The following is a 24,633-nucleotide window of genomic DNA, read 5'->3' on the forward strand; positions in this document are numbered from 1 at the left end:
GACATTCATTGCTTAAGTAAAAAGTGTATTTGTTTTCTAGTGTGACACACAAATTTCATCCCAGAGAATCAAAAGCTTTCAGAGGCGGCTGTTGTCTCAGAGATATGAAGAAGATTTCCTTTTTAATGGATTGTTTTAGGGTTAAATCCTCTGTTTGGTGAGGCCTTGCTATTTGGGGAGGACTGAAAAAAGGTTCTTCTCAGTTGAGCTTTTAGCAGTATGATGGCCTCTGCCAGCTGATGGTGCTGGGTTCCTGCTCAATAATGGGCATCAAGGACAGGGTAGCTGCAGACACCTGCTTCTCCAGAGAGATGACTAGGGCGGGGTGTTATAAGCTGTGTGAGTTTAGTACTGTAGTGTTGAGTCACTATGTTTGTTGTAACTTGTGTTCTCCTAAAAATCAGCTATGATAAGTTTATCCATATTTTATACTAATTATCTGTGTCTACTGCATCTGTCTGGAAGCACCAAATGTAGCATTATGAGAGATTGTGATCCTCTTTGAAGAGACCGTGGTTCATGTCCTGTTTGGGAGATGTATTTAGCTTTTTGCTTTTCTTGGTTTTCACTTGGTCTTTGTCTGGTTTTCATTTACTTGTTTATATTTGCTTTTAATTGCTGGTTTGGTTTAGTCCTTTAGAAAGAGGTCACATTTTTGGGTGAAATTATAACTGTCTGTCGGTCGGTCGCATATGTTTCATGACTTTTTGCTGACAGTTAACTTTTTGGTTAGTTAACAAGCTTCTCAGTGACTTTCTTCATTGTTATGTGAACAGGTTCCATGACAGTGTTGACACCAGCAGATAACATCTGACTACAGTTCCATTTAATCTATTTCAGAATTTTGTGTATTGAATTCTGTTAGGCTAATTTCTTGTTGAAAAATGAGACTAATAAGGAAGCTAGTGTAATAAAAGTTCCTGAGCAAATGGAATTAAATAGTCATGTATATACAACACAATCCATTTGAAAGCCACCATTTTTTAAACCATTTTCAGCTGTTTTTATGGATGATATTAGGCATGAAAAGTTTTTAATTTCACTATTTTGTATCCTGAAGTAATATGGATATATATCTATATCTATATCCATATCTATCTATCTATATTATAGATATAGATAGATAGATATAGTATAGGTAGTTTTACAACTCCCAGATACCACATTTGTACATTCATTCATTTCAAAGTGACAGGATACTATCATTATCCACACCGTCCTCAGCTTCTGGGGCACCAGTAATAGAGGAATTACAGTTAGGGATCAATCTTCTGCCAAATTCAGGATAGATATCTAGGTCTGACGGTTCACTGTCCATCTGGTGCAAGATTTTACTCTTTTAAAGCAGTGATTATCAAAAATACATAAACTGGTGAGCAGGGATGCAATCATCTGAGTGGTGGTCAAGGTCTCACTTTGTCTGTTTACTCAACGGCTGTCAAGTATTTTCCAACATGTTAGACATTTAAGCTCTAGCTGAAGGTCTCGCTTTACTGGAGAGTTCACTACAAAAATAAAAATCCATTTTACTAATTATTTCATGACACAGAAATAAATCACTAGAAATTTGAGACAGCTCTTTTTTAAAAATGGTTTTCATGAATTAATTATATCATATTATACAACCTGCTAAATGTTTTTTTTAGCAAGCCATAAAACTTGCCAAAGAGTGCTTTAAAGTTTGTGGCTATGCACTGTTTTAAAATTCAGGAATTGGGGTGCAAATGCCTCAGCGTGCCAGAACAGAAGAAATGCTTGTAATTTTGTGTGAGCTGCCTGAATAAAAGGCGTATCCATAATAATAAATAGGCTCTTACCTGTTATGTGTTGGAATGGAACCAGCACACTAGAAAGACACAAATTTTTTGGTTATCATAAGCAATAAAATGACAAAAATGAAAATTAAAAATATAAGGAAACTTTAAAAAATCACTTTGCTTGACAGTAGAAACAGAAGTGAAACATAAAATGAATGAATGCTTTCAAAGATCTCTCTTTTCTCTCTGTTCATTTATTTAATATCAGTGATATCCTCATGGACACACCATACCGCCTCTTTACCAGCCACTTTTTATAAGTATTTTATTTTTAATGCAAAACGCTGGACTTTGCATGATTGAAGTCTTTCATTTCGTTTCCATCTATTCATTTTCTTCCACTTGTCCAATTTAGGGTGGCAGCTGGGCTGGAACCTATCCCAGCTGTCACCAGGTGTGAGACAGGTCACTTTGGAAGAGAAGTAGTAGTAAAATACAAAGTGAGTGGTTATATAAACATTTAATAATAAATCAATGGGATGAAACAAGGACATGAGAGAGCAACTTTGACAGTCTTAGTTTTGTTGTCAGTTTAATCCCTCATTCCTTGAATGCGTATAAAATAGTCAGTCCAGTAGTAGCCTGTGGCTCCCAGGCCTTATAATCTCTAATCCACGGTCTGGGGCAGATTAAGAGCAACACAGGGGACTTCATCTTTCCAGGGAGGCAGGGAAGGGCGACAGAGGAGGACAGAGTAGAGAGTAGTAAATCGTGGTGGGAATAACTGTGGGGAAACTAAGCTAACTACAAGACACAGAGAGAAATGAAACCAGTTCGGACATAGAAATGTATGAAAGACAACTCCAAGGATGCGGTGTGACTGAGTGAACTGATCAGAAAAAAAGACAGGATCGCGTTAAAACAAAACATCACAGCAGGGTAAAGTTAATGGAAATGTTTTTTATGTAAAAAGTGTCCAGTTGATGAGACGGATAACCTCATACAGCACAGAAACTGGCATCCCCATCACCACCTCCTGTTGTACAAGGGGGTTAGCTATCAACGGCTGAGTGAAGTGCCCGTGGCAGAGCAGATTACCCCTCTCCTCATCTGTCTGTCTCTTCGTTAGACTCCCCTCTGCATCCCCCGCCCTCCCTGATATTCACATTTCATCTGTCTTTCACCAAGGTAATTCCAGACAGTAGATGCGCGCCCCGGCTGGCAACTGCTGCTGCTCACAGTTGCTGCCGCTTCTTTCTCTTTATCTCTCTCCTGGGTCTCCTCCTCTCTTTCTTTCTCTCTCTCTCACTCTCTCTCTTCACTCCAACCCCACCCCTCTCTCTTCCCCCCCACCCCTCACGGACGCAGCATACCTCCTCTTTACCAGCCACCGCGCGTGCTGCTGGGGCCGACGCTAACACCCGCATACGGAGTGCGGACCGCGGGAGTGTCGCTGCGCGCACCCTCGGTTAATTTTTCTCCTGATAGCCCAGCCTACGTTTCCCCCCTCCTGGCGAAGAAAATAATAGTGGCTTTTGGAGCTCTCTATACTATACGTGTTAGAGCCCCCTCCTCTTTCTCTCATCTCTTCAGGAAGCTACAGATAATTCCGGAATATGGTACCTCTCCGTGTTAATGCCATGTGACAAGGCTTTTCATCATTTCTTGTATTGACTGTCAAAAGTCGCTGCTGGGTTTTGTCAAGGTGCTCTGCCTGTTGTGGTGGTTAAACGGTGGCTAGGTGAAGGAACAATAAAAAGACAGCCTTTGGGATAAATGGAAGTTTTGGCCGTTGGCTTGCTCCGTTGAGGCTGCTGCTGCTGCTGGTGGTGGTTTGGTGATTGGTGCAGGGGGAAACTGCGTCGCCAGGTCTGAGAGGCTGGGGATCTCGAGTCATTATAACAGAACCTGCTTTTCAAGATAACAAGGTTTCCTCTCACGTTATCAAATGATTACAGATTTATTCCTTTAAATGAGCTGCCACAACCTCCAGCCCGTCAGCTCGTTTTAACGCGTCGGCGTTTGGATGCGGTTTGTTTTCTCCACGGCTCAACGTCTCTACTCGTCCAGAACATGATTTAATGTTGGGAGGAATTTCAACAGGGCACCAGTCTATGACTACCCAGGAATCTCTTCCTCTTTTCATCTACAGGCAAGCATTACACTCTCAAGAGAACACATAAAGACAGAGATCACCGGGAATTTCCTTCACCACCTTACGGATGGACTAAAAGAGGAAGCTTCTGTTTTCGGGATTTTAACTCAGTTTGCTCTCGCGCAGAGAGCTGTAGTTTTTCTCGGTTTCTGGGGGAAAATATTTCTGGACATAATGAAAGTTATATCGGCTGTGTTGCTCGTTGCCGTTTTTTGGAGCCAGGAGTGGAAGTCGACACTCTCGGATTCAATCATTCACATCGGTAAGTTACTGCGCTTTTCCTCCTCTAAATCGCAGCCAGAACGAGACTCTCTGTGAGTCTCTCAGGAAACAGACGGGATGTTTCAGCCTTGCTATGCGCGGTGCTTCTTAAATCACAGCGTCGCTGGCGATATCTTTGGCGCACTGTGGCATAAAGTGGAGTTCTTTGTTAATGAACTCAGTGCATTCAGGATGTAGACAATATATTTCAAATGGATTTCAGTGCGAATATTTGTGAATTTTAGCCTTTTGTTCCACAGCTAAAATGATGACCTGGAGATATGCTATGCGTCATACAAATGAAGTTTGCGTTAGTGCTGAGGGCATTACTGAAAATCAGTTGCATTTATAAACCCATTTTCTGTTTAGTCTACCCATAGTGGGTTTGTTATATATGTATATATATATATATATATATATATATATATATATATATATATATATATATATATATATATATATATATATATATATACATATAGTTGGGGCATATATTAACACATACATTAAAGGCGGACAATTTTCAGAAAAGAGTCTACCCTTAGAGTGCAGCGTTTGTCTTGCTTTGAGCACAGCGTGCGCGGAAAACAGGTGGTTTTGGATGGCGTGATGTTGCCCTGCGTGTCAGAGAGATTATCCTGGCTGGTAGGAAATTTTCCACTTATAGATTTTCCTGGAGCACGGGGCACTGTCACCTTTCTTTCGCGAGCTACTGCAGTGTCAAGAGGAAAAGAAAAGGTTTTGTCTGCCCTTATGTCTTTTCTGCCCTCCACCACCACCCGTGTAGCATGGCACTGTTGCGTTGAGAGTGATTTCCAAATCAAGGAGCATACACTTTGAGTCGATGTAGCAGCACCTCCGGCTCCTATAGGTTGGGGAGAGAGTGGGAGGGGGAGAGAAAGAGAGAGAGCGCGAGAGAGGGAGGGGGAGAGTTGACAGTGGAGAGCGTGCCTTGCAGGATGAGATGAGGACGCGAGGTGGTGGTGGGCACACATATTCGATGCACAACTCGGTGGCCTCGAAAATGCGATAGACCAGAGCGAGAGAGAGCATACACATGCAAAAAGATAAGCATCTGTCCACTTTTTATTTAACTCGAAGTGCATGGTCAAGATCACATCCAGATCCATTGACACACACACACACACACACACACACACACACACACACACACACACACACACACACACACACACACACACACACACACACTTAAAACCATCTATCTCACAGTATTATGCTGCCAAGGAGGGAAGACCCTGATCCATTTAAACCCTAGTGATTTACAGCGCTGATCCCAGGCCAGGTTTGTGGCTAACTGAGTGCAGTTTCCAAAATCACTGGTTGAGTTCGAGGTCCTTTCTGGGCCATGGACCAAGCAGATGCTCCACATTAGAACTACAACAGCAGTATGGCAAAACGAATGGGATTTGTCTTGTCGACAGCAAATGCATATTCTAGTAATTTGCAGAGAATGGAACCTGCCAATACTGAGTATAGTTTGCTCAGTAGATCAAAAACCTCCCTTTTGTTTCTGATTTAAATTTAGTTTTACATAAATTTGAGTGCTGTAAAGTCAGTAAAGTGCACAGAAGCTTAGTTGGGGTTGTGTGCTGTGGTTCCTGCCCTGTGCAGGTGGCAGCGGTTAGGCAGCTCATCCCCATGAGTGATGGTTTGATCACAGCAGCAGGTTCATGTTCTGCAAGTGTCTCACAGCAAGAGTTCAAATTTTTACCTGCTTGCTGACTGTAAGTTTCTTCAGATAAGAGTGCTAGCAACGTGCTTAAATCAGAGACATTTTCAGGCTCACCATAAACAAGACAGATCAAATTTGGGTAACTACACTTGTCAGCCACTGGAACTGTAGCTGGCAAGAACCTGCTGTTCTCTGTTCTTCATATATTTCAGACATGGTGTCAAATTTTCATTGTCTTCTTGGAATAAACTCTAGCCAATCATTTTTAAACCCAGTGTTTTACAACTGGCATGCGAAACCCAGTCATTTGCTTACGTATTACCCTTTAAATCTTTCTGAGAATGGGATTTGGTTAGTTGTTAAAATCTGCATTTTTTGCAGATGAAGTTTCTGCAAAACTGCAAAAATTCAACAAATCCAAACTGTAAACTAAACAGATAAATAGATGTAGATAGACCGGCCCCCGACTGGGAATTTCGACATATATATATCTATATATATATATCTATATATATCTATATCTATATCTATCTATATATATATATATATATATATATATATATATATATATATATATATATATATATATATAGATATATAGATATATATATAGATATATATAGATATAGATATAGATATATATAGATATATATAGATATATGTTTGTATAAGATGGTGTAAACAAAGAATGCTTTCAAAAATGGATGTGTTAATCATTTATTTTCATCAATCAACAAAATGCAGCGAATGAACAAAAGAAAAATCTAAATCAAATCAATATTTGGTGTGACCACCCTTTGACTTCAAAACAGCATCATTTCTTCTAGGTACACTTGCACATAGTTTTTTGAAGAAACCCGGCGGGTAGGTTGTTCCTAGTATCTTGGGGAAATAACCACAGGTCTTCTGAGGCTGTATGCTTCCTCACATCCTTCTGTCTTTTCATGTAATCCCAGACACACTTGATGATGTTGAGATCAGGGCTCTGTGGGGGCCATACCATCACTACCAGTACTTCTTGTCCTTCTTTACGCTGAAGATAGCTCTTAATGACTTTGGCTGTATGTCTGGGGTCATTGCAGAATACATTTGGGACCAATAAACAATCATTTATATTTCTCAAAGCGTTCTTTGTTTACAGCATTTTTTCACAGTTGCTTACAACTTTTGCACAGCAACTTTTGCACAGCAGGGAACAAAGTTAGGGGAATAACTCCAGCTTTTAGTATGTTAAATCTACAATACAGTGGAAACCTGGGCAAGAAATGCTTTGAAATTAGCAGAACTGTGCAGTCTGTTATGGGCTGTTATTTCAGTTGGGTACAAGCTTATCTATGTATGCGTTTATGGAAGAAGGTTCAGTGCAGATGGTTAGCTGGGCAGTGTGATTTCTTGCTCAATCTCCTGTCCACCTAGTTTATTTATTTATTTCCCTACTAGATACTAGTACTTTCAATCACAGCTAAAAGTTAGAAACACAAAATGATACTCTTCCTCTCTCGCTCATAGTTTTCTTTTCTCTAAAATATCCATCCTCATCCTCACTTTTACAGCAGATCTTGGAAACGGTACATAAGCAAGGGTATGGAATTAGAAGACACAAGGTGCATTGTGATTTGATCTGTAACTCACAGAAGGTGGTACTATTTTAAGTAGAGGCCAATAGTGGAGATACTTTCTCTCGCCGTCGCTCTATCTCGGCTTGTGTGAGTCCACGTGTGTGTGTTTGTCTGTGTGCGTGTGTGTGTGTGTGTATCTTATTGACTTAGGTCAACATGAAAAATAAAAAAGTAGTATGCCCACCGGGTGCATCACGTTGACATGTCAGAAGTAATCCCTCTTTAATCTCTTTGTTGCTGTTGACGATGGAATGAGGGGAAGAGGTGGAAAACTAGACATGCAAGGGGAGATGCATATCAAATAGAGAAAAAGAGGAAGACAGAGAGTAAAAAAGCACCAACAAAGGGAGACTTTATATCACCATCACATACCATTCAGCTGTCTAATCTGAGAACCTGTTGGTCTGTAACTGACTTGCCGTTATTTGGGTGATATTTGCAGGAGTGACCGGCAGATGTTTTCATCTTGCTCTATCCAGGCATTAAATGTGATTGAGCTGCAAGGGGAGCTGGCACTACTGCTTTGCCAGTCTCTCTTTTTTTCACTCTGTCTCTCTCCCATTTTGTCTCTCTAATGATCAGCATGCAGAGGGAAAGGGGGGGGGGGGCAGTCCGCTTGCCTCTTGGCCCTCACTGCATCGTGTTCTGCATGGCAATGTCTCTTTGCTTTATGATGGCAGTTCATATTGGTTCTTCATGTGTGTGTTAGGGAATGAGAGAGACCGGTCTGGTATATATGTATAATATATATGTATATATATATTTTGATGCCACTGGAGTCTTTAAAAAACTCTGAACCTTCCCAGTTCATTTATCTGTGGTGCTTAATTAAAATCATGTATTTCCAGTGCTGAATACTGAAAGGTCAACCCACAGCATTTATCTAAAACTTCAGTAAATAGCTGACAGTTCTCAGTGTTATCATTGTATTCCGGCTATGTAAGCAAACATGCAAACACTTCAACCTCGTGACCTTTACCAGAGAAGCACATTTGTATTCTTTGGTGATTTATTCAGCCAAATTAAGTCCTCACTGTGGTGTCACTGAATTTTAGCCACGCAGTGTGTCAGAGTGCATCCACTGGTACATCAAGCATTAGAGACGAGTCAAAGATGCTGGCTTCTTTCCCTTGTCTGTGAGCCTGGTTCATCCCGGTTCAAGCGATGTCTTGCACAGTTACCTTTCTCTGTCTCTCAGCACGATCACCATTCATAGCACTTTCAGTGCTGTTTATGTTTTTCACTTAGTCTGAGGCTACAGGTTGTTATTATAGTATATTATATTATTATCATTTTTAGTGATAGTGTAGTTGCTTACATTTGCCTAGTGAGCAAAAGATCCTCAATTCAATCCTGGACGGAGACACAAATCACATAGATGTTATGTCAGAAAAGGCATCTGGCATAAAAATCTGCCAAGTCAAATATGTGGAGCTACCCACTGTGGCGTCCCCTTCTGAATAAGGGAGCAGCCAAAAGTTGCTTTTGTTTTATTAAGTATTTGATGTCTTTTTGGTTTCAAATTTTTTTTTTGCAAAAAGTGAAATATTTGTATAGTAGAAATTTTGAAACAGAAACCATTTTCATGAGGGCAACACTGCTGAGGTTCCTCGTAGCTGCCAGCAGGAATGCCATGTAAGACAATTTTTTGCACTGTTTTTCGACATGCTTGGCAGTGAGGTTGTTAGAGTCGTACCGAGGAACTTGGAACAGCTCTGCTTCGGAGGCTGCGTCTGTACCTTCTGTGATCCCAGGCTGACTCACTGATGTCGATCACACACTTCCCTGATGGCGCTGGTTTATGGGTAAGGATCTTAGCTTCTAATGTGCTGCTGACAACCAGCCCATGTGTTGCTAAAACTGGGCCAAAGACTGTGACCACAGATATTTTAGGTCCACTGAGATTCATTTGACACGGCTTAGTTGTTCTGTACTGTAGCTTAGCATGGGTTCTTTGACTACCCACTACCATGTACTAAATGATACAGATTCACGTCCTATATTGGTGAATGGCTCCTGGGATTCGTATTTAACATAGTTGCATTCTTACATCTTACACACCATGGTAGCTTCTCATGTTATTTAATACAGACAAATATCCAGAAACATAGAGCATTAATTTGTTAAAAAAAAAACCCTGTTTCAGTCAGTTATCACAGACTTGGTAAAGATAAAGCAGGCAAGCAGAAAAAAAGGTTATAAAGTGACGAGTGAGAGAATTGACTTCGAGATTATTGGATCTTTGCAACGCTTGAACACGGGGGGCTCAGTCCTTTCATACTGTTGAGAAAGAGAAGAATTTCTGTCATTTGGATGGGACGAGTTGAAAGACCAAATGAGAGGTTTCCATTATTTACAGGGTTTAGAAATTGGGGTGGCATGTCCTGGTTTTTCCTTTCACTTTGGTGCTATTCCGGTCTTTTCCTTGGAGAAGGATTTCTAAACATCTCAGTTTGTGTGAATGGCTGTTCTTGTCTGGTTTTGTCTCCAAGTTTCACAGCTGTCAACACCGCTTCCTTTTTGAAACTGTCCTTTTCTGTTTGTGTGTGCACACATATATTTAAATCTGAATGTATGCACCAATTCAGCAGGGTGGGCGCTTGGCAGCGTGTGTTAAACGCTTCATCTCTTTTGAGTTTTATGTCTGAGTGTTGACAGATGTGCTGGTCTGTGCTATCTTTGACTTGAAAGATTTAGCGCCTCATATTTCTTAGTGCATGAACAATAGTGGGGGTTTTTTCTCCTTTTTGTTTTGTATGTGAATATGATTCACTGAGGTTCAAATTGTTTGTCTGGTTTCTGTATGTTTGCGGTGTGGTATTTGGGACTGTTATGTATCTTCTTGTAAAGGAAAGAGACAGACAGTGGCAGCTGCTCTGACGTCTGTACCTGGTCACTGAGGCAGAACCCTTAACCAGGCAGAGAGAGAAATTGAGAATGTGTGTGTGTGTTTCTGAAGTTGAGATGAAGTGACAGGTAACTGTGAGAAGAAGTATGATTGCTTGTCTGAGGTTGACTGCAGATGCAGGCGAGGGTAGACTGGCCTGCCCTGCTGAAGGTGCTTCATCTCACTGTACAGGTAGAATGGACCAGATGGGTTGGGAAGGACTAGTACAACACAGGCCCTTGTTCCCGGATGATTGTATTGTGCGTTTATGCAGTTGGCACACGCTTAATGTCATCTGAGGACAAAAACTTTTGTTGCAAGTGTCAGCTTGCTTTTTGCGTAGATTGATTTAAACCACTTCTGGCAGCACAGAATGCATGAAGAATCCACACAAAAAATATAAAAAATGTAAAGGCGTGCCTTTGTGGCTCTGTGCTCTTAATATTGTGTTCTCAATGAAATATTTTCAGAAGCTAGCTGATTTTAGAGACTGTGCAGTGACTAGAAGTTACTCACATGGTAGAAATAACTGAATAACTATTCCTTAAAGCGAATATGTAATCAGCCAACCACATCACAGAAACCCAGTGCATTTAGGCTTGTAGACATGGTTAAGATGTATTCCTGTATTTCAAACTGAACATCAGAATGAGAATGAAAGCTAATTTAAATGATGTTGAACTTGGCATGGTTGTTGGTGCCTTGCAGGCTGGTTGGTCTCAGTATTCCACAAACTTCTGACCTACTGAGATTTTTCTGCAGAAGCATCTATAAGGTTTATAAAAAACAGAAAAAAATCCAGTGAGCAGCAGTTCTCTGGATGAAAATACCTTGTTGATGTCAGGTCAGAATAGAGTAGCCATACTGCTTGTAGCTGATGAGAGCAACAGTAAATCAAATAACCACTCGTTACAACCAAGTTATGTAGAAGAACACTTCTGAATGGAAGCCATGTTTTCCATTCAGATGGAAACCAATTTTTCCATGCTAGACACCTTGAAGCAGATGGACTACAGCAACAGTACACCTAAGAACAGTTAACTGAGGCTACATTTCACACAGGCTCACCAAAATTAGACAACAGAAGAATGGAAAAACTTTGTCTGGTCTAATGAGTCTTCATTTCTGCTGCAACATTCATATGGTAGAGCCAGAATTTGATGTAAACAACATGAAAGCATGGATTCATCCTGCCTTGCATCAATGGTTCAGGCTGCTGGTAGTGTAATGGTGTAGGCGATATTGGTAAATGGAGTGGTTTTTATATAGTGCTTTACTACTTGAGCATTCAAAGCGGTTTATACCACATTCATTCATTCACACCCATTAATATGAGCACTTTTTGTCCACACATAAGTGCTTTCTATCTAACATTCACACACACTGGTATTGTGATGAATGCATTAGAGAGCAACTTGGGGTTCAGTATCTTTCCTAAGGATACTTGGATCATCTAAATCCTTGGATCGAACCACCAACCATCCTGCTCCAGATGACCTGCTTTACCGCCTGAACTACAGTCACCCCACTGGGGATACTGGACCTCACAACACCAATTCAGCATCATTTAAACACCATCTCCTACACCTGTATTGTTCCTGACCATGTCCATACCTTTATGATTACAGTGTACCCATCTTCTGATGACTGCTTCCAACAGGTTAACTCACCATGTCATAAAGCTCAAATCATCTGCTTTCTTGAAAATAGCAATGAGTTCACTGTACTCAAATGGCCATCACAGTCATTAGATCTCAATCAAATAGGGCACCTTTGGGAAGTGGAAGAAGGGGAGATTCACATCATGGGTGTGGAGGAGACAAAGCTGCAGCAGCTGTGGGATGCTATCATATCAATAAGATACGATAGCATCACAATCTGAGGGATGATTCCAGGACCTATATATAGTACAAGGGTCCAACCCTGTACCAACAAGGTGTCCGTAATAAAGTGTTTGTAGAGTGTATGGGAAACCTTATTATAATAAATACTAGTGGGACTGTCAGCTTTATGTGTGTGTGTTTGTGAGTGTGCAGTTGCACATTTCTGTTGCATGTACTATATGACATATATACTATATGTGGGTGTCCTTGCGTGTTATTCATCCCTTTTGTTCCTCTTACGTCCTTGTAGCTGTGTGAATATTTACAGCTGCCCTCTCCTTCCTTTCTCTCTCTTTTTCGTGGTTTTTCACGGTCTTGTTCACCGTCTCTGCTGACACAAATGCTGTTTTAGTCTTCCAGTTATCTGCACTGTGTCTCACAGGGGTACAAGGTTCCCTGAATGTGCAGAAAATATGTTTTTGCATGTGTACAACATTTGTGTGAGTGTCTCAGGCACACTTGTGTGTGAGCATGGGAGCACGCATTAGTCGGTGTGCATATTGTCTGAGCTTGCATGCAAGTAATAGTGGTCATTTGTAAGCACACGTCCTGACCACAATCTGTGTGTTTGGCCACATATTCAGCATGGGTGTTTGTTCACGCATCTTTGTGCAAGCGTGTCTGTGTGAGTGCCAACATTATTAGTTTCTTTTTTCAAATATATTTCCTCCACATCAAATTATGGAGTGGCAATCTAAAGACAAAGTAAACATGACATTTGGAAGTTTGTTCTGCATTGTGCACACACGCAGATACACTAACACATGTGGCCCAGTATACGCATGCGAAGAAGGACAAATTGGCAAGGGAAAATACCCCCGCAAAAAATCTTGACAGTTACATTTATAACACTTTGAAATCCAAAGAGCATTGCCTGCATCGTCCCTTTATGCTCTGTCTTTGCTTCATGCATTTGTGAATGATTCACTGAACAGTGACGCATGGAGATGATCGGTCACGAACTCTATTGTACTAGAGCTGCACAAATCTGATCACATGCATGTCTTGTAGTGTGCTTTCTGCTTACTTTCAGTTTCACACTTTTACTGGTAATTTTCACAACTCTCTCACAATGATCCTTTTCTTATTTTCGGTGAGAAGTAGTTAATTTCCACGTTGCGGAGGAAAAAAATATTTATTACACGATCCTGTCGGCGCGGCCCTTTTCAGATTTATTGATTTACTTTGAGAGCTCAAAAGAATATTTAAGAATCCTTTTTTTAGCTGTTCTTTGGACTGCTTTGCAGAAATGCAAACACAATACTTAACGTGTGACCTGTGCAACATCAAACACACAGACGCACATCAGCACACACACTCAGATGCTCACAAAATGAAAACAGTACATAAGCAGTAGTAGCTTTTACCTGATAGCGGAGGAAGAAAAACTTGTATTACTGTTGGACTCATTTCTGTTTCTCAGTGAATAACACAGTGAGACTTCACCCCTGACTTGGCCTCTGCTCCCACCTCAGTCTTTGTCTGGAGTCATATTCTCTGTGATATAATATTTCATATCTGTACCTGTGCTGTATGTATGTATATATATATATATATATATATATATATATATATATATATATATATATATATATATATACATACATATATATACATACATATATATACATACATATATATACATATATATTAGGGGTGCAACGATACACAAAATTCACGGTTCGGTTCGGTTCGATACTTTGGTGTCACGGTTCGATATTTTTTCGATACAAAAAATTTTTCATGCATTTTTAATTTGTCATTTATTAAAATTATAAATATATATTTTAACTCAAAAGTACAGTTTTTAAATTTAACCCTAACCCTTGTGCGTGTTTTTTATTTTGACAGCGAATGCGCACCTGCGGACCACTTATGTGCAGCCCTGGTTATTTAGCTCATCATATTGCAGCCACAGAAATTCTTTTGTCCATGAAACCATAAAGCTGCACTTTCTTTTTGCCTTATAGTCTGATTTGTCATAACTTCTCCGTTTTGTGGTAAGCTTTTCTTTGGCCGTCACTTCTTCACCCTGACCTGTCTTATTTGGCCCAGCAGAACTGAAATGCTTTTACACACGCACTCACATAAGCTCAGCGATTCTCTGCGCGATCAACCTCTCACATGTTTAAGCTTGCTGCGTCATGTTTGCATAGTAAGCTAACGATTAATAAGACGATGTCAGAGGAATTGGTGCACAAATTATCATCACTCACAGATCAGTGCTGTCGCTCTCTATACACAGTTCGCACGATTGCAAAGTGAAAGCAAAAAAACAAGCGCAAATTCAAACGCGACTTCAATATGTCACATATTGACAGTGGATCACCGATGCCAATGACATAATTACCCAGCTACATTTCTGAAAGAATGCAAAAGCATTGACATATATTTTTCCTACAATAGCCCGACGGGCAGGGAAGAGATAGATTTTGGTAGCCCGACTGAAAAAATCGCTAGCTCCGGGACGTCGGGCTAGCGATATTGCAAGCCCTGTATCTGATTGAGGAATCACTCATCTTTGGAAAAGAGAGTTTATTACAGAGAAATGGCTCTTTCCAAAATAAAAGCTATACTATCCGCTTCTTCTGGGCTATATTCTCAGCAGCATGAGGAGAATCATGTGCTAACAGCTGTCTAAATGACTCGGCTAAAGTTAGTAGCATGCTTGCTTTTTTTTGTCTGCTTCCACTTGTCTTTGCACTAGGATGATGTCGGCGTAAATGTGCAGTCATATTCGTTGTGTTCCCACTAGTGCTTTCAGGTTAATCTCGTTGAAATGACCTTAACGCCACAACACGGCAAATCTCCGTTAACGAGCTACCGCCGATCGCTCCGTGCATGGGGCTAGACGGCCAACACGTTAACGCGCTAACTGCGCTAACACACTAGTTCACACCAATATAATTGAGCATTGCATGGCACATCCAACATACTGTTTTACTTTAGTCCATGACTCGCTTACCTTCAGGGTCATACGTCACATGAAAACCAAAATAATTCCAAACGCCAGATCTGAATGAGGGTGGGGGAGGTGCCCTGCGCTCTTCCTTCTGACGATGCTGTCTGTGTTGAGCGCTCAGTGGATCTGCGCTGGACAGTGCAGCCTAGGCGGAGTAGTCGAACGCAGATTCACTGAGCGCTCAACACAGACAGCATCGTCAGAAGGAAAATTGATAAAATAAATTACAAATGTTGTATTGTTCGATACATATGCGTACCGAACCGAAAGCACTGTATCGAACGGTTCAATATCGATACGAATATCGTTGCACCCCTAATATATATATATGTATACATATACATATATATATACATATATATACATATATATATGTATATATATATATGTATATATATATATATATATATATATATATATATACATATACATATATATATATATATATATACATATATATATACGGCTCCTCTCCTCTTTCCCCATTTTACCTCCCTCCGTTGTTCTCCCCTCTCCCTCCCTGTCTCCCCCTTAGTGCTTAAAATGCTGTCAGCGATTACAGAAATAGACATTGGAACTGAGAGGTGTTAGACACTTTGCTAATCACTGTCATGGAATTGTAATGTGCTGTTTGTTTGTCTGACACACTTGGCAACACGTCACAACGCTGCCTGCGTGTGCCCATCTGGATTGTAGCGTTCACTATAGTGTTCCTTAATGCTCTGAAAAAGAAATTCCCACAAATTCAAAGGGAGACAACAGCGAGAGCAGATATTTGCACACAGTTTGTTATGTTTGGTAAATTATTTCATCTTCTTGCAGTCATGGAGGAATTTACGACTTTTGTTCTTACCGATATGGAAAAGAAATAGTAAAAACTTATAAAACGCTTGCATAAGATGTGGCCTACTTCATATAGTGAATCATATAAGGCTTATATGATTTACTCATGAAGGTGGCCACTTTCTCATTACTTTCATATATTGTTTTAGTAAAGTATCCAAAACATACAAGTTTCATTTATATAATTTTTCAAGGGATCTTATATCTGTTTTCACTCTTGTATGCTTTTCATACAAGTTTCACACAAGACAGATACAAACTTTATAAGATTTATATATATCTTTTCCATATGGGTAAGGCCATCATTGTTTTTCATATGCCACAACTTACTGTGGTAGACAGTAAGTTGTGATTTAACATCGTAAATCTGAGCTGAGCTCTTTATAGGATAAAGTTTCCTAAACATGCTCCATTTGTGCTGTTAAGGTGTTGTACCTCATATCAGATTCAACAAAGCCACATGTGGACTCTTCATTGTTGGAGTAGCGCCCCCTGCCTCTACCCTAAGTGCTGCAATGCACAGAAAAACCCCTCCCCCAGTTATTTCTGAAGGGCTGCCTCTGGCTGCCTGGTGCCCTGGCTCCTGTTTTAACTGCTAGTGGGTGCATTTGCTTATGTCTTCTACCGTGTGTTCATAGCTCCCAGTTGGGTTAAAGACAGAGGTCAAATTCCTACACAGAGGTGCAGAATTCTTGATTTTATATATATATTTTAAATGTTTACAGTCAAACTATGTGCATCTATGGAGATCAGCACATACTTTGCATTAACACAGATCTGGAGGCTGAAAAGCTGTCCTGTGAAATGATTTATGCAGACGCTCCATGGAGTGCAAACAACATAAGGTAATAATAAATATGCTAGACAGACAGTAACAGCTGTGTTGGTCATTCAAACAGCACTACGTGATGAGAATGTGGCGCTGATCTAACTGCATTAATGCAGCTCCCACTGTTTCTTCTTATTATGCGTGGCGTGTCTCAGAAATGTAATCTACAGCTAATTTTAAATACATATTCCATTATAGTATATAAACATATAGCTCTTGTATCTCTTATTAAATCAACACATGCTTGTCTCTTGGATGCCCCAATGTGGCATAAGTCACAGCCTCATAATGGTTTACAAATTTGTATCCTTAAGCAAGTCAAGTAAACTTCATTCTTATTTACAGTAATGAATGCCACAGGGACTTCTAGCGAGGAAGCAAGCATATTGATTGTTGTTGCGTTTTGTTTGTTTTTTTGTGCTGATTATGCAGCCACTGTAAAAGTAGCAGCATCCAGATTAAAGTGGTGGAATATTAGGTAGTGCAGGTAGCTCCTGGGAAATGTTTTGCTTTTATATGTGTAAGGATCTTTGAACCTAAGAAAATAACATTCTACACTGCTTGCTTAAGGTTTAAATCATTACTATAGTTTCTATTTCTATTGCTGACATTCTTCAGACTAGAAGAATTGTTCACTCCAGAGCCCAGTGTATGTGATTTTAAAGAGCTGAAGTGTTGAAAAATAAATTAAAGCTGCTTTGGCGGAAATGATTTATTTTTAAAGGATTTCTACAATTTTTATATGTTTATTTATATGACACTGTTCTTTGTGTTCCGGTATTAAAAAAAGAAGCTATGTCCAGATAAAAAAAACTACTAAAAGAAATGTCTTACTTCATTGTACACTCAAGCACAACCACTACTTCGTGCACAGTGAATCTGTTATTGAGACGGCATCATTAGAACCCGTCTGGCTGCAGAGAACCCTTTGGGCTCTCTTTTTCTCACCCTCTATGCTTTTGACTTGCTTTTCTCCTGCTCCTTTGTCTTGCTCTCTATCCTTTGCGCCTCTCTCTCTTGCATTTCCTTTACTCTATGTTCTGTAACCATCTGTTTTAACCACTACCAAAGGAAAAACTCACATTTCTGTGTCCTTTTCATTAAGCCTATATTCTTTTAGTGCCTTCTTTATGTGATGTATATCTAAAGTGTATTCTCCTTGCTACCAGCTTGAGGAATGCATATTACTGGCGTTTCTCAGATAGGATTTTTCATAGTTTCAACAACAATGTTCAATACAGATGTAAAAGTGATGCTACCATCAATACCATCTGAAAATTAAAAAAAAGGTGTTTCGGATGTTTTCAGTCACATTGCCACAGTTGTGTAAACTCAATCACTTAGCTGTGCTTTAACAAATATTCATGAAAGATTGGATTGTTCAGAAGAGCTCACCGAACTTTTGTGTGGTACTGCATAAGGACGCAACCATAACAACAAGTCACTTTAGGAATTTAATGTTGATTTCTTCCCCTCTAGATACTCCACAATTAGGTGTAAGTGGTACAAAGTTTAAGTGCCATGAAGGCAAAGACAATGTAATGTTACAGAGCGAGATCACCAGTGCTTAATAACTGTGGAGTTCCAAACCTCCTCTGGTATTAACATGAACACAAAAACTCTGCCCCAGGTGCTTCACGGCATGAGTTTCTGTGGCCGAGGAGCTCCAGTAGGTGCAACGTGTATAGATAGCCCAGTACTTTTGTCCATGTAGTGTATAATAAGACAGTATTTTTGGTACTTAGATGACATCTACAGCTTTTTTCTATATTTATATACATTTTGAACATTTCATACTGATATTTTAACCCTTAAACCACAGATGTTGAACTCCAGGCCTCAAGGGCTGGTGTCCTGCAGGTTTTAGATGTGTCCTTGATGCAACACAGCTGATTTAAATGTCTAAATTACCTCCTCAACATGTCTTGAAGTTCTCCAGAGTCCTGGTAATGAAGTAATCATTTGATTCAGGTGTGCTGCCCCAGGGTGAGATCTAAAACCTGCAGGACACCGGCCCTCGAGGCCTGGACTTACCCACCCTTGCTAAAAACCCTTTGACTGATAATTGAGCTTAATAATTCACTGCACTGTAGTAACTTTTGTAGCATTGCATTGGAAAAGAAATACTGAGTAATGTTAAAAATGTTATTACAGCATTTTGCTAAAGTTTTGAGTCATCTCTCATTTCGTTTTGTATTTCTTTTCCCAGTAAACCAGACGTTCTTGTCATTTTTTAAAAGTGGTCTTGAAAAATAGCATTTTTCTGAAGGTCTTTCAAAGATTTTCATTGGGCATTGGCTGGTTATTCACCCAGTCCTTGCATTTCAAATTTTTCAGAACAATGTCTTTTTTTTTTGTTTGTTAAGCCACTTAACACGGAGCTATGAAGCATAAAAAAAGCATAAAAAACTCAACAGATGAACAAGTGTTGTGTCTATCTATGACAGAAAACTTGGCAAACAATCAATTATAAATTGTTTCTTTAGGCCGTTTGTTACTAAAGAGACAGGCTGTGTTTCTGCAGCCTGTTGCAATTGTATAATTTGTTGCCACTTCTTTAGCGGAACCTGTGAAAAAAGACAAAGATAACACGGTGTAACAGGTACAATCCCGAAAGGCTGTTAGATAAACTTGACATATCTGAGCATAGTGAACAATGTGTCCTTAAAAAAATTTGTGGAATCTAGACAAGTGGAAGAAAAGAGAAGAAATGGCATGCCACAGAAACATATACAATTTCTTAAGTCATGTCTTTAAGAAATGGGAAAACGCCAACAAAAACCTGACACAGGACCTGAGAGATGCATCTGGTCCTTCAGCTGATCCATCTACTGTTCAGTGATGACTCATCATAAATGGTCTCAGTGGAAGGGTGGCTGTCAAAAAGCCATTCTTAAGGAAGGGAAACAGGGAGAACAGGCTGAAGTATGTCAAATTTAACAAGACCTGGACTGAAAACAGGTGGCAGCAGGTCTTATGGAGTGATGAATCCAAATGTCAGATTTCTGGCTGAGATTGTCATCAGTTTGTACGGAAGAGGTCAGGAGAGAAGTGCAGCAGTCAGTGTCTTCTGCTAACATTTGTAAAGCAGGGTGGAAGCTCTTTGAGGCTGAGGTTTGAGGCTGCATTTCAACCAATGGTGTTGGAAATCATTTTCAAATTAATGGAGTTATGAACACAGAAATGTATCGGTAGATTTGGCTCCACCATGGAATATTATCTGGTTACCATCTGGTTGGGATCTACTTCATTTTTCAGCATGACAATGATCTAATACACACTGTCAATGCAGTAAAATCATAGAGCCATCAATTGATCTCCCCAAGCCCGGACATCAATAGTACTGAAACAGTGTCAGGCAACATTCAAAGAAGAGCATTGAATGTCTTCTAAGAATCCTGGAAAACTATTCCCCAAAACTCAAGAAGTAAGAAGAAAGCTTGCAACAGAGAGTTCGGGATGTGTTGAATAATAAAGGAGGTCATACCAAACATTGAATTAGAATCCTACAAACTCTGTTTTTGCCTTGTATGCTGTATTTGTATTGATGGTTTCAATAAATCGCTGCGCAATTTTCACTTTTCACATTGCAAAATATAAAGAAATGAGGACTGACTCAAGACTTTTGTACAGTGCTGTAAATCTCAGCGCAACTTTTTTAGGGAAAGCACTCTAACTTTTGGAGATACAGATACTTCACTGCAACATGTATTTTTGTGAGCGTGGTTTCTCAGTAAATACACGGGTTAAATATAGAAACTAGTAAAAACAGGCTTGAATTTTGCTCCTCTTTACATTTTTGCCTGGAGTGTTCCTAGGAGGGAGCATCCACTTGACTGCAACTTCAGTTGCAGAGAAAGAGTTTAGCCATCTGGGTTGTATTTGCAAGATATATGTTCTTTGAGTGCTTTAAGAACATTGCCATTAATCTTCATCATCAAAAACATGTTAACGACGCCTGGCTGCATTAAATAAGATAAATTTCTTGAGTTTCATCTCAGTTCACACCGAGCCTGCTAATGTTAGCTGACAAAGCTCTGTGGGTGAATTATGAGAAGATTTGTTCCCTCGCTCTGTCTTACAGCGGAGTGTGCACGTCTTTCAGCTCAAATGTTTATGCGATCTGATCAGTCCCTTTATCTTTGTCACCAGGGTACCATTCTGCAGCTTGACTCAGACTCTCTGTTTAATGTAGCATCCAGATGCAGGGAGGATGGTGTCTACAAACAAAGAAGTTCTTAATGGTTATGGAATAGAGAAGTCCTCTTTTGAAGCACTCTTTATAACTGTTGCATTATTTATTACTTCAGTTAGTTGAATGATAACTACACTTTTCTTTTTGATTTAACACAGTGTAGGTCAGGTTTATGTGCATTTTTATTTACTCAAATCTATATTCAACTACTGCCGTTGCACTAATTTGCATTACTTGTATTTTTTGTAATGTCTCGACCCTCCTCTGGCTCGTCCTTGTTAGGATAGTCTCAACAAAATGGGAATTTATAAATTGTGTGTGAAGAATAATCTTGTTTAAGTGTTTATTGCTTCAGGGAAAGCAGTGAACTTCAGTCAAGAACATTTAAGCTTCATGCACCACGAGTTTTGTTGCATTTAACACACTGTAATTCAATTCATACTGTAACTCCATGTTTGGATGAGTAGAATTTGAATGTCTTTATTTTGCTTAATTTCTTGACCCTTTTACACACACTGTGATGTCAGAGGATACATTATTGCTTTACCTTTGTTATTTACAGCCATTATTCACTTGACTGAAAATATCTCTTTGCGGTATTAAATAAAAAGAATTAGAACTGGGTCCTGGTAATCCTTATGCAAATGTCTTATTCAATTACACTGTGGTCCTGAGCATAAGTCTTGTAGCTAAATCTTAAAAAGTTAAGCTGAAAATCCTCTTTAGTCTGAAGGTCCCGGCTCTAATCGTCAGGATATTGTTGTTTTTGGTCCTATTAATTCCACTGATTTCCGGTGACCTCTGTGTACAGGAGAAAATACGAGTGGGCGTCCTTTTATTTATTTATTTTACTTTTTATATGTGTATGCATAGAAAAGCTTGTGGGGAAAGGTCAATCAGATTTGTGCTCCATTTCCAAATTGTCTGGTATTATTTTGAAAACTATAGTGCATGCTCTCACACATACATGGAGAATCGGGCTTACGTACACTCAAATTTAACAGAGTTCAAAGAGCTTAGAACCGGACATGCACAGTAGGACAATGGGCTGTAATTCAGGAAAGGTTTAGTGGTGAGGGGGAGCGCAAGAGTGGATTAGTATGTAACAAGGCTACAAAGACAAGAGTTTAAAGTCAATATTCAGAATTAAAGTGGAATTAACTTTAGAGAGCAAAAGTTAGTGCTTAGATATTCCTCGTCTCACTCTTTGTGGATGTTCACAGTTTATTGATGACACAGAGGTTTTTGTGTAGCATGTATTTCATTTGTTTTTTGTTTATCTGTGTGCATGCATGTGACAAGGCTTTAGTTGGATTAGTTTGTCATGTCAACAAATTTCTAGATTTTACATCAACAGAGAGTGATGCAGTACAACAAGACTTATTATGGTATTTTGGAAATGTTAAACCCTCCAGGAGAAAGTCAGCGTTAGAGGAAATATAATTTTCAGCTCACAATTTTATTATGAATGCATTTAAAAAAATATGATTAAACAAATCCCAGCTCGGTTAAATAATGTGATTTCTTTATCAGTGTGTCTCTGTATCAATAAATACACATATCAGATTTACAGTACACGCTGCAAGTGGTAAACCTAGGCAGTCAGCTGATAATGTGCACATACAGACACAGACACTCCACTCATATCTCCTGCTGTCCTGTCTAGCTGTGCAGCTCAGCAGCCCAGTGGAATATGAGAACAGACAGTCTTATTTTTTCATCTCCATGTAGTTGCCGAGGGTTATGCACACTGGACAACCATCTAACCCCAGTGCATTACTGTGCAGTCAAGCCAAATCAGGCCTGTGTGCATTCTCTCATATTGTATGTGTGAGTGAGCGCTATAAGGATCATCTCAGTGCACGACATGCTGTACAGTATGCTTGAACGTGTTGGCATATTGCCATATTGTAAAAATGCCATGGTATGCAGCGTGTTTGTGTGCCTGCTTGTACTTATGGAGACTATGTCTGTGAATATACGCAGTACGCTTGGGGAAAAGAGTGTAATGAAAAGAGTGTAATGTGTAATGCGTCTTAATTCTTCAAGTGGAAAAATGACAGCGCTGCTGAAATGTAACATTAAACAGGGGATGTAAGAGATTACATGAAGAGTTGAAAGGGAGCTGACATTATGCATTCCAGTGGGAAGTTTCTAAACAGTGTCCAATTATGTAGCCTGCTTATTTGAAATTATGTTTAAAAGCTCTTCTTACCATAACAGGTTTATTTGATTTACTTTTATTTGCATTCCTTCCAAACTGCCTGAGAGCTGCTGATGCCGCACTATGTATTTTAAACTTTTTATTTTTGACAATAATTAACAGTCAGTACTAGTATTGACCGCCTTCATTCCAGTTTTTGCTAATTACTTGGATACTTGGAAGTGTGTTCCTTTAGATGTAAAATATGGTTATAACACAGATTTTATTTTCTGCACTGGTCTTGATCTTAAATCAGACAATAGAGAAATGTAATTAATGGCTAGAGAGCAATATGCATAATATGCAATACATTCTACTGCACTTTATTAATATAAATGAATGGTTTAATGACTTTAGGGGTAGTTTATATGTAATACCAAGCTGAAGTCAGCTGGTATGTAAGGTTTCTTTGTGTGTTTGATGGCAAAAATCCTAGAATAATGGAGAAAAAAAACGAATCAGGAAATTTTTTAAAAAGTTTTGTGAAAGCTGTTAATTTACAGATGCAGATACCTGTGGTCTGTTGGTGATTTACTCAGTCAACAATCAAGTAGTCAGTACATCCGTTGTGGAGAATGAGGAAGATGTAGTGCCTTTTAGCCGAAATAAGTACATGGTATGCACTTTATTCCAGGGAGGAGCAGCGTGTTTTTGCTGTGGCCTAAAGACATGTGGTTGGATGTTTCTGGTTTATGTGCATGCTTTTTAGGTTATTATGCAATGGATAGTGACTGTAGTCTGAGGGGAATGCCTTTGGCAGAGTGAGACAGGAATGGTAGCGTGCATGCTCTTTTAGCACCACTATCTCACATCAGTTGAGAGTTCATGCCAACTGCCTTAGGTCGAAATCCTCGATGATTTTGTGTCAGTGTTGGGTTAGTAATTTAACTTCAAAGGTGTGATTTCTACTACATTTAGAAGGTGATTTGACATTTCTGAAAGGAAAACAATCTCTTTCCTTTTCTTCATCCTGTCAGATAGCGATAGTGACCTGTAAGCACGGCCATAAGGTTATGACATGAAACGAGGCTGTCATACTAGCGAGTCGGAAACATCTAGCAATAACCTACATTTGGGCAAGTTCTGATTTTCAGGTACATCAATCTGCTAATGTCACCTGTGTGAACTGGAGGTTAAATGCTTAATGCATTAATTATGAATTTATTTGGCACAAAAGCTCTATTTGATTCAGCAAAAAAAAAAAAAAACCCAAAAAAACTTCCTCCATCATCCAGTTTACTACTTGTGAATTGTGACTTAAGTGAAGAAGTATAGTGGCACATTATCGATGCCATAACATCCAGACTACCAGTACCAGTAGATTACATGACTCATGCCCAGTT

General features: G+C 39.5%; 1 protein-coding gene across 2 annotated transcripts in view; it reads left to right on the forward strand.

Annotated features, from left to right (window-relative positions):
• The first annotated feature begins 3,098 nt into the window (after nt 1–3,098).
• grid2 (glutamate receptor, ionotropic, delta 2) overlaps nt 3,099–24,633 on the forward strand; it is a 548,182-nt gene continuing 526,647 nt past the window's right edge. The window contains exon 1 of one of the 2 annotated variants that reach the window (XR_013912448.1): nt 3,099–4,174. Coding sequence is in view for 1 of the 2 variants with exons in the window: in XM_026188535.2 (XP_026044320.2) it covers nt 4,087–4,174 (88 nt within the window). In the remaining variant the exon portion in view is untranslated. The remainder of the gene's footprint in view (nt 4,175–24,633) is intronic. The other variant, XM_026188535.2, reaches the window with a different exon arrangement.

This window comes from Astatotilapia calliptera, chromosome 12 (assembly GCF_964374335.1).
Source record: "Astatotilapia calliptera chromosome 12, fAstCal68.1, whole genome shotgun sequence".
NCBI lineage: Eukaryota > Metazoa > Chordata > Actinopteri > Cichliformes > Cichlidae > Astatotilapia > Astatotilapia calliptera.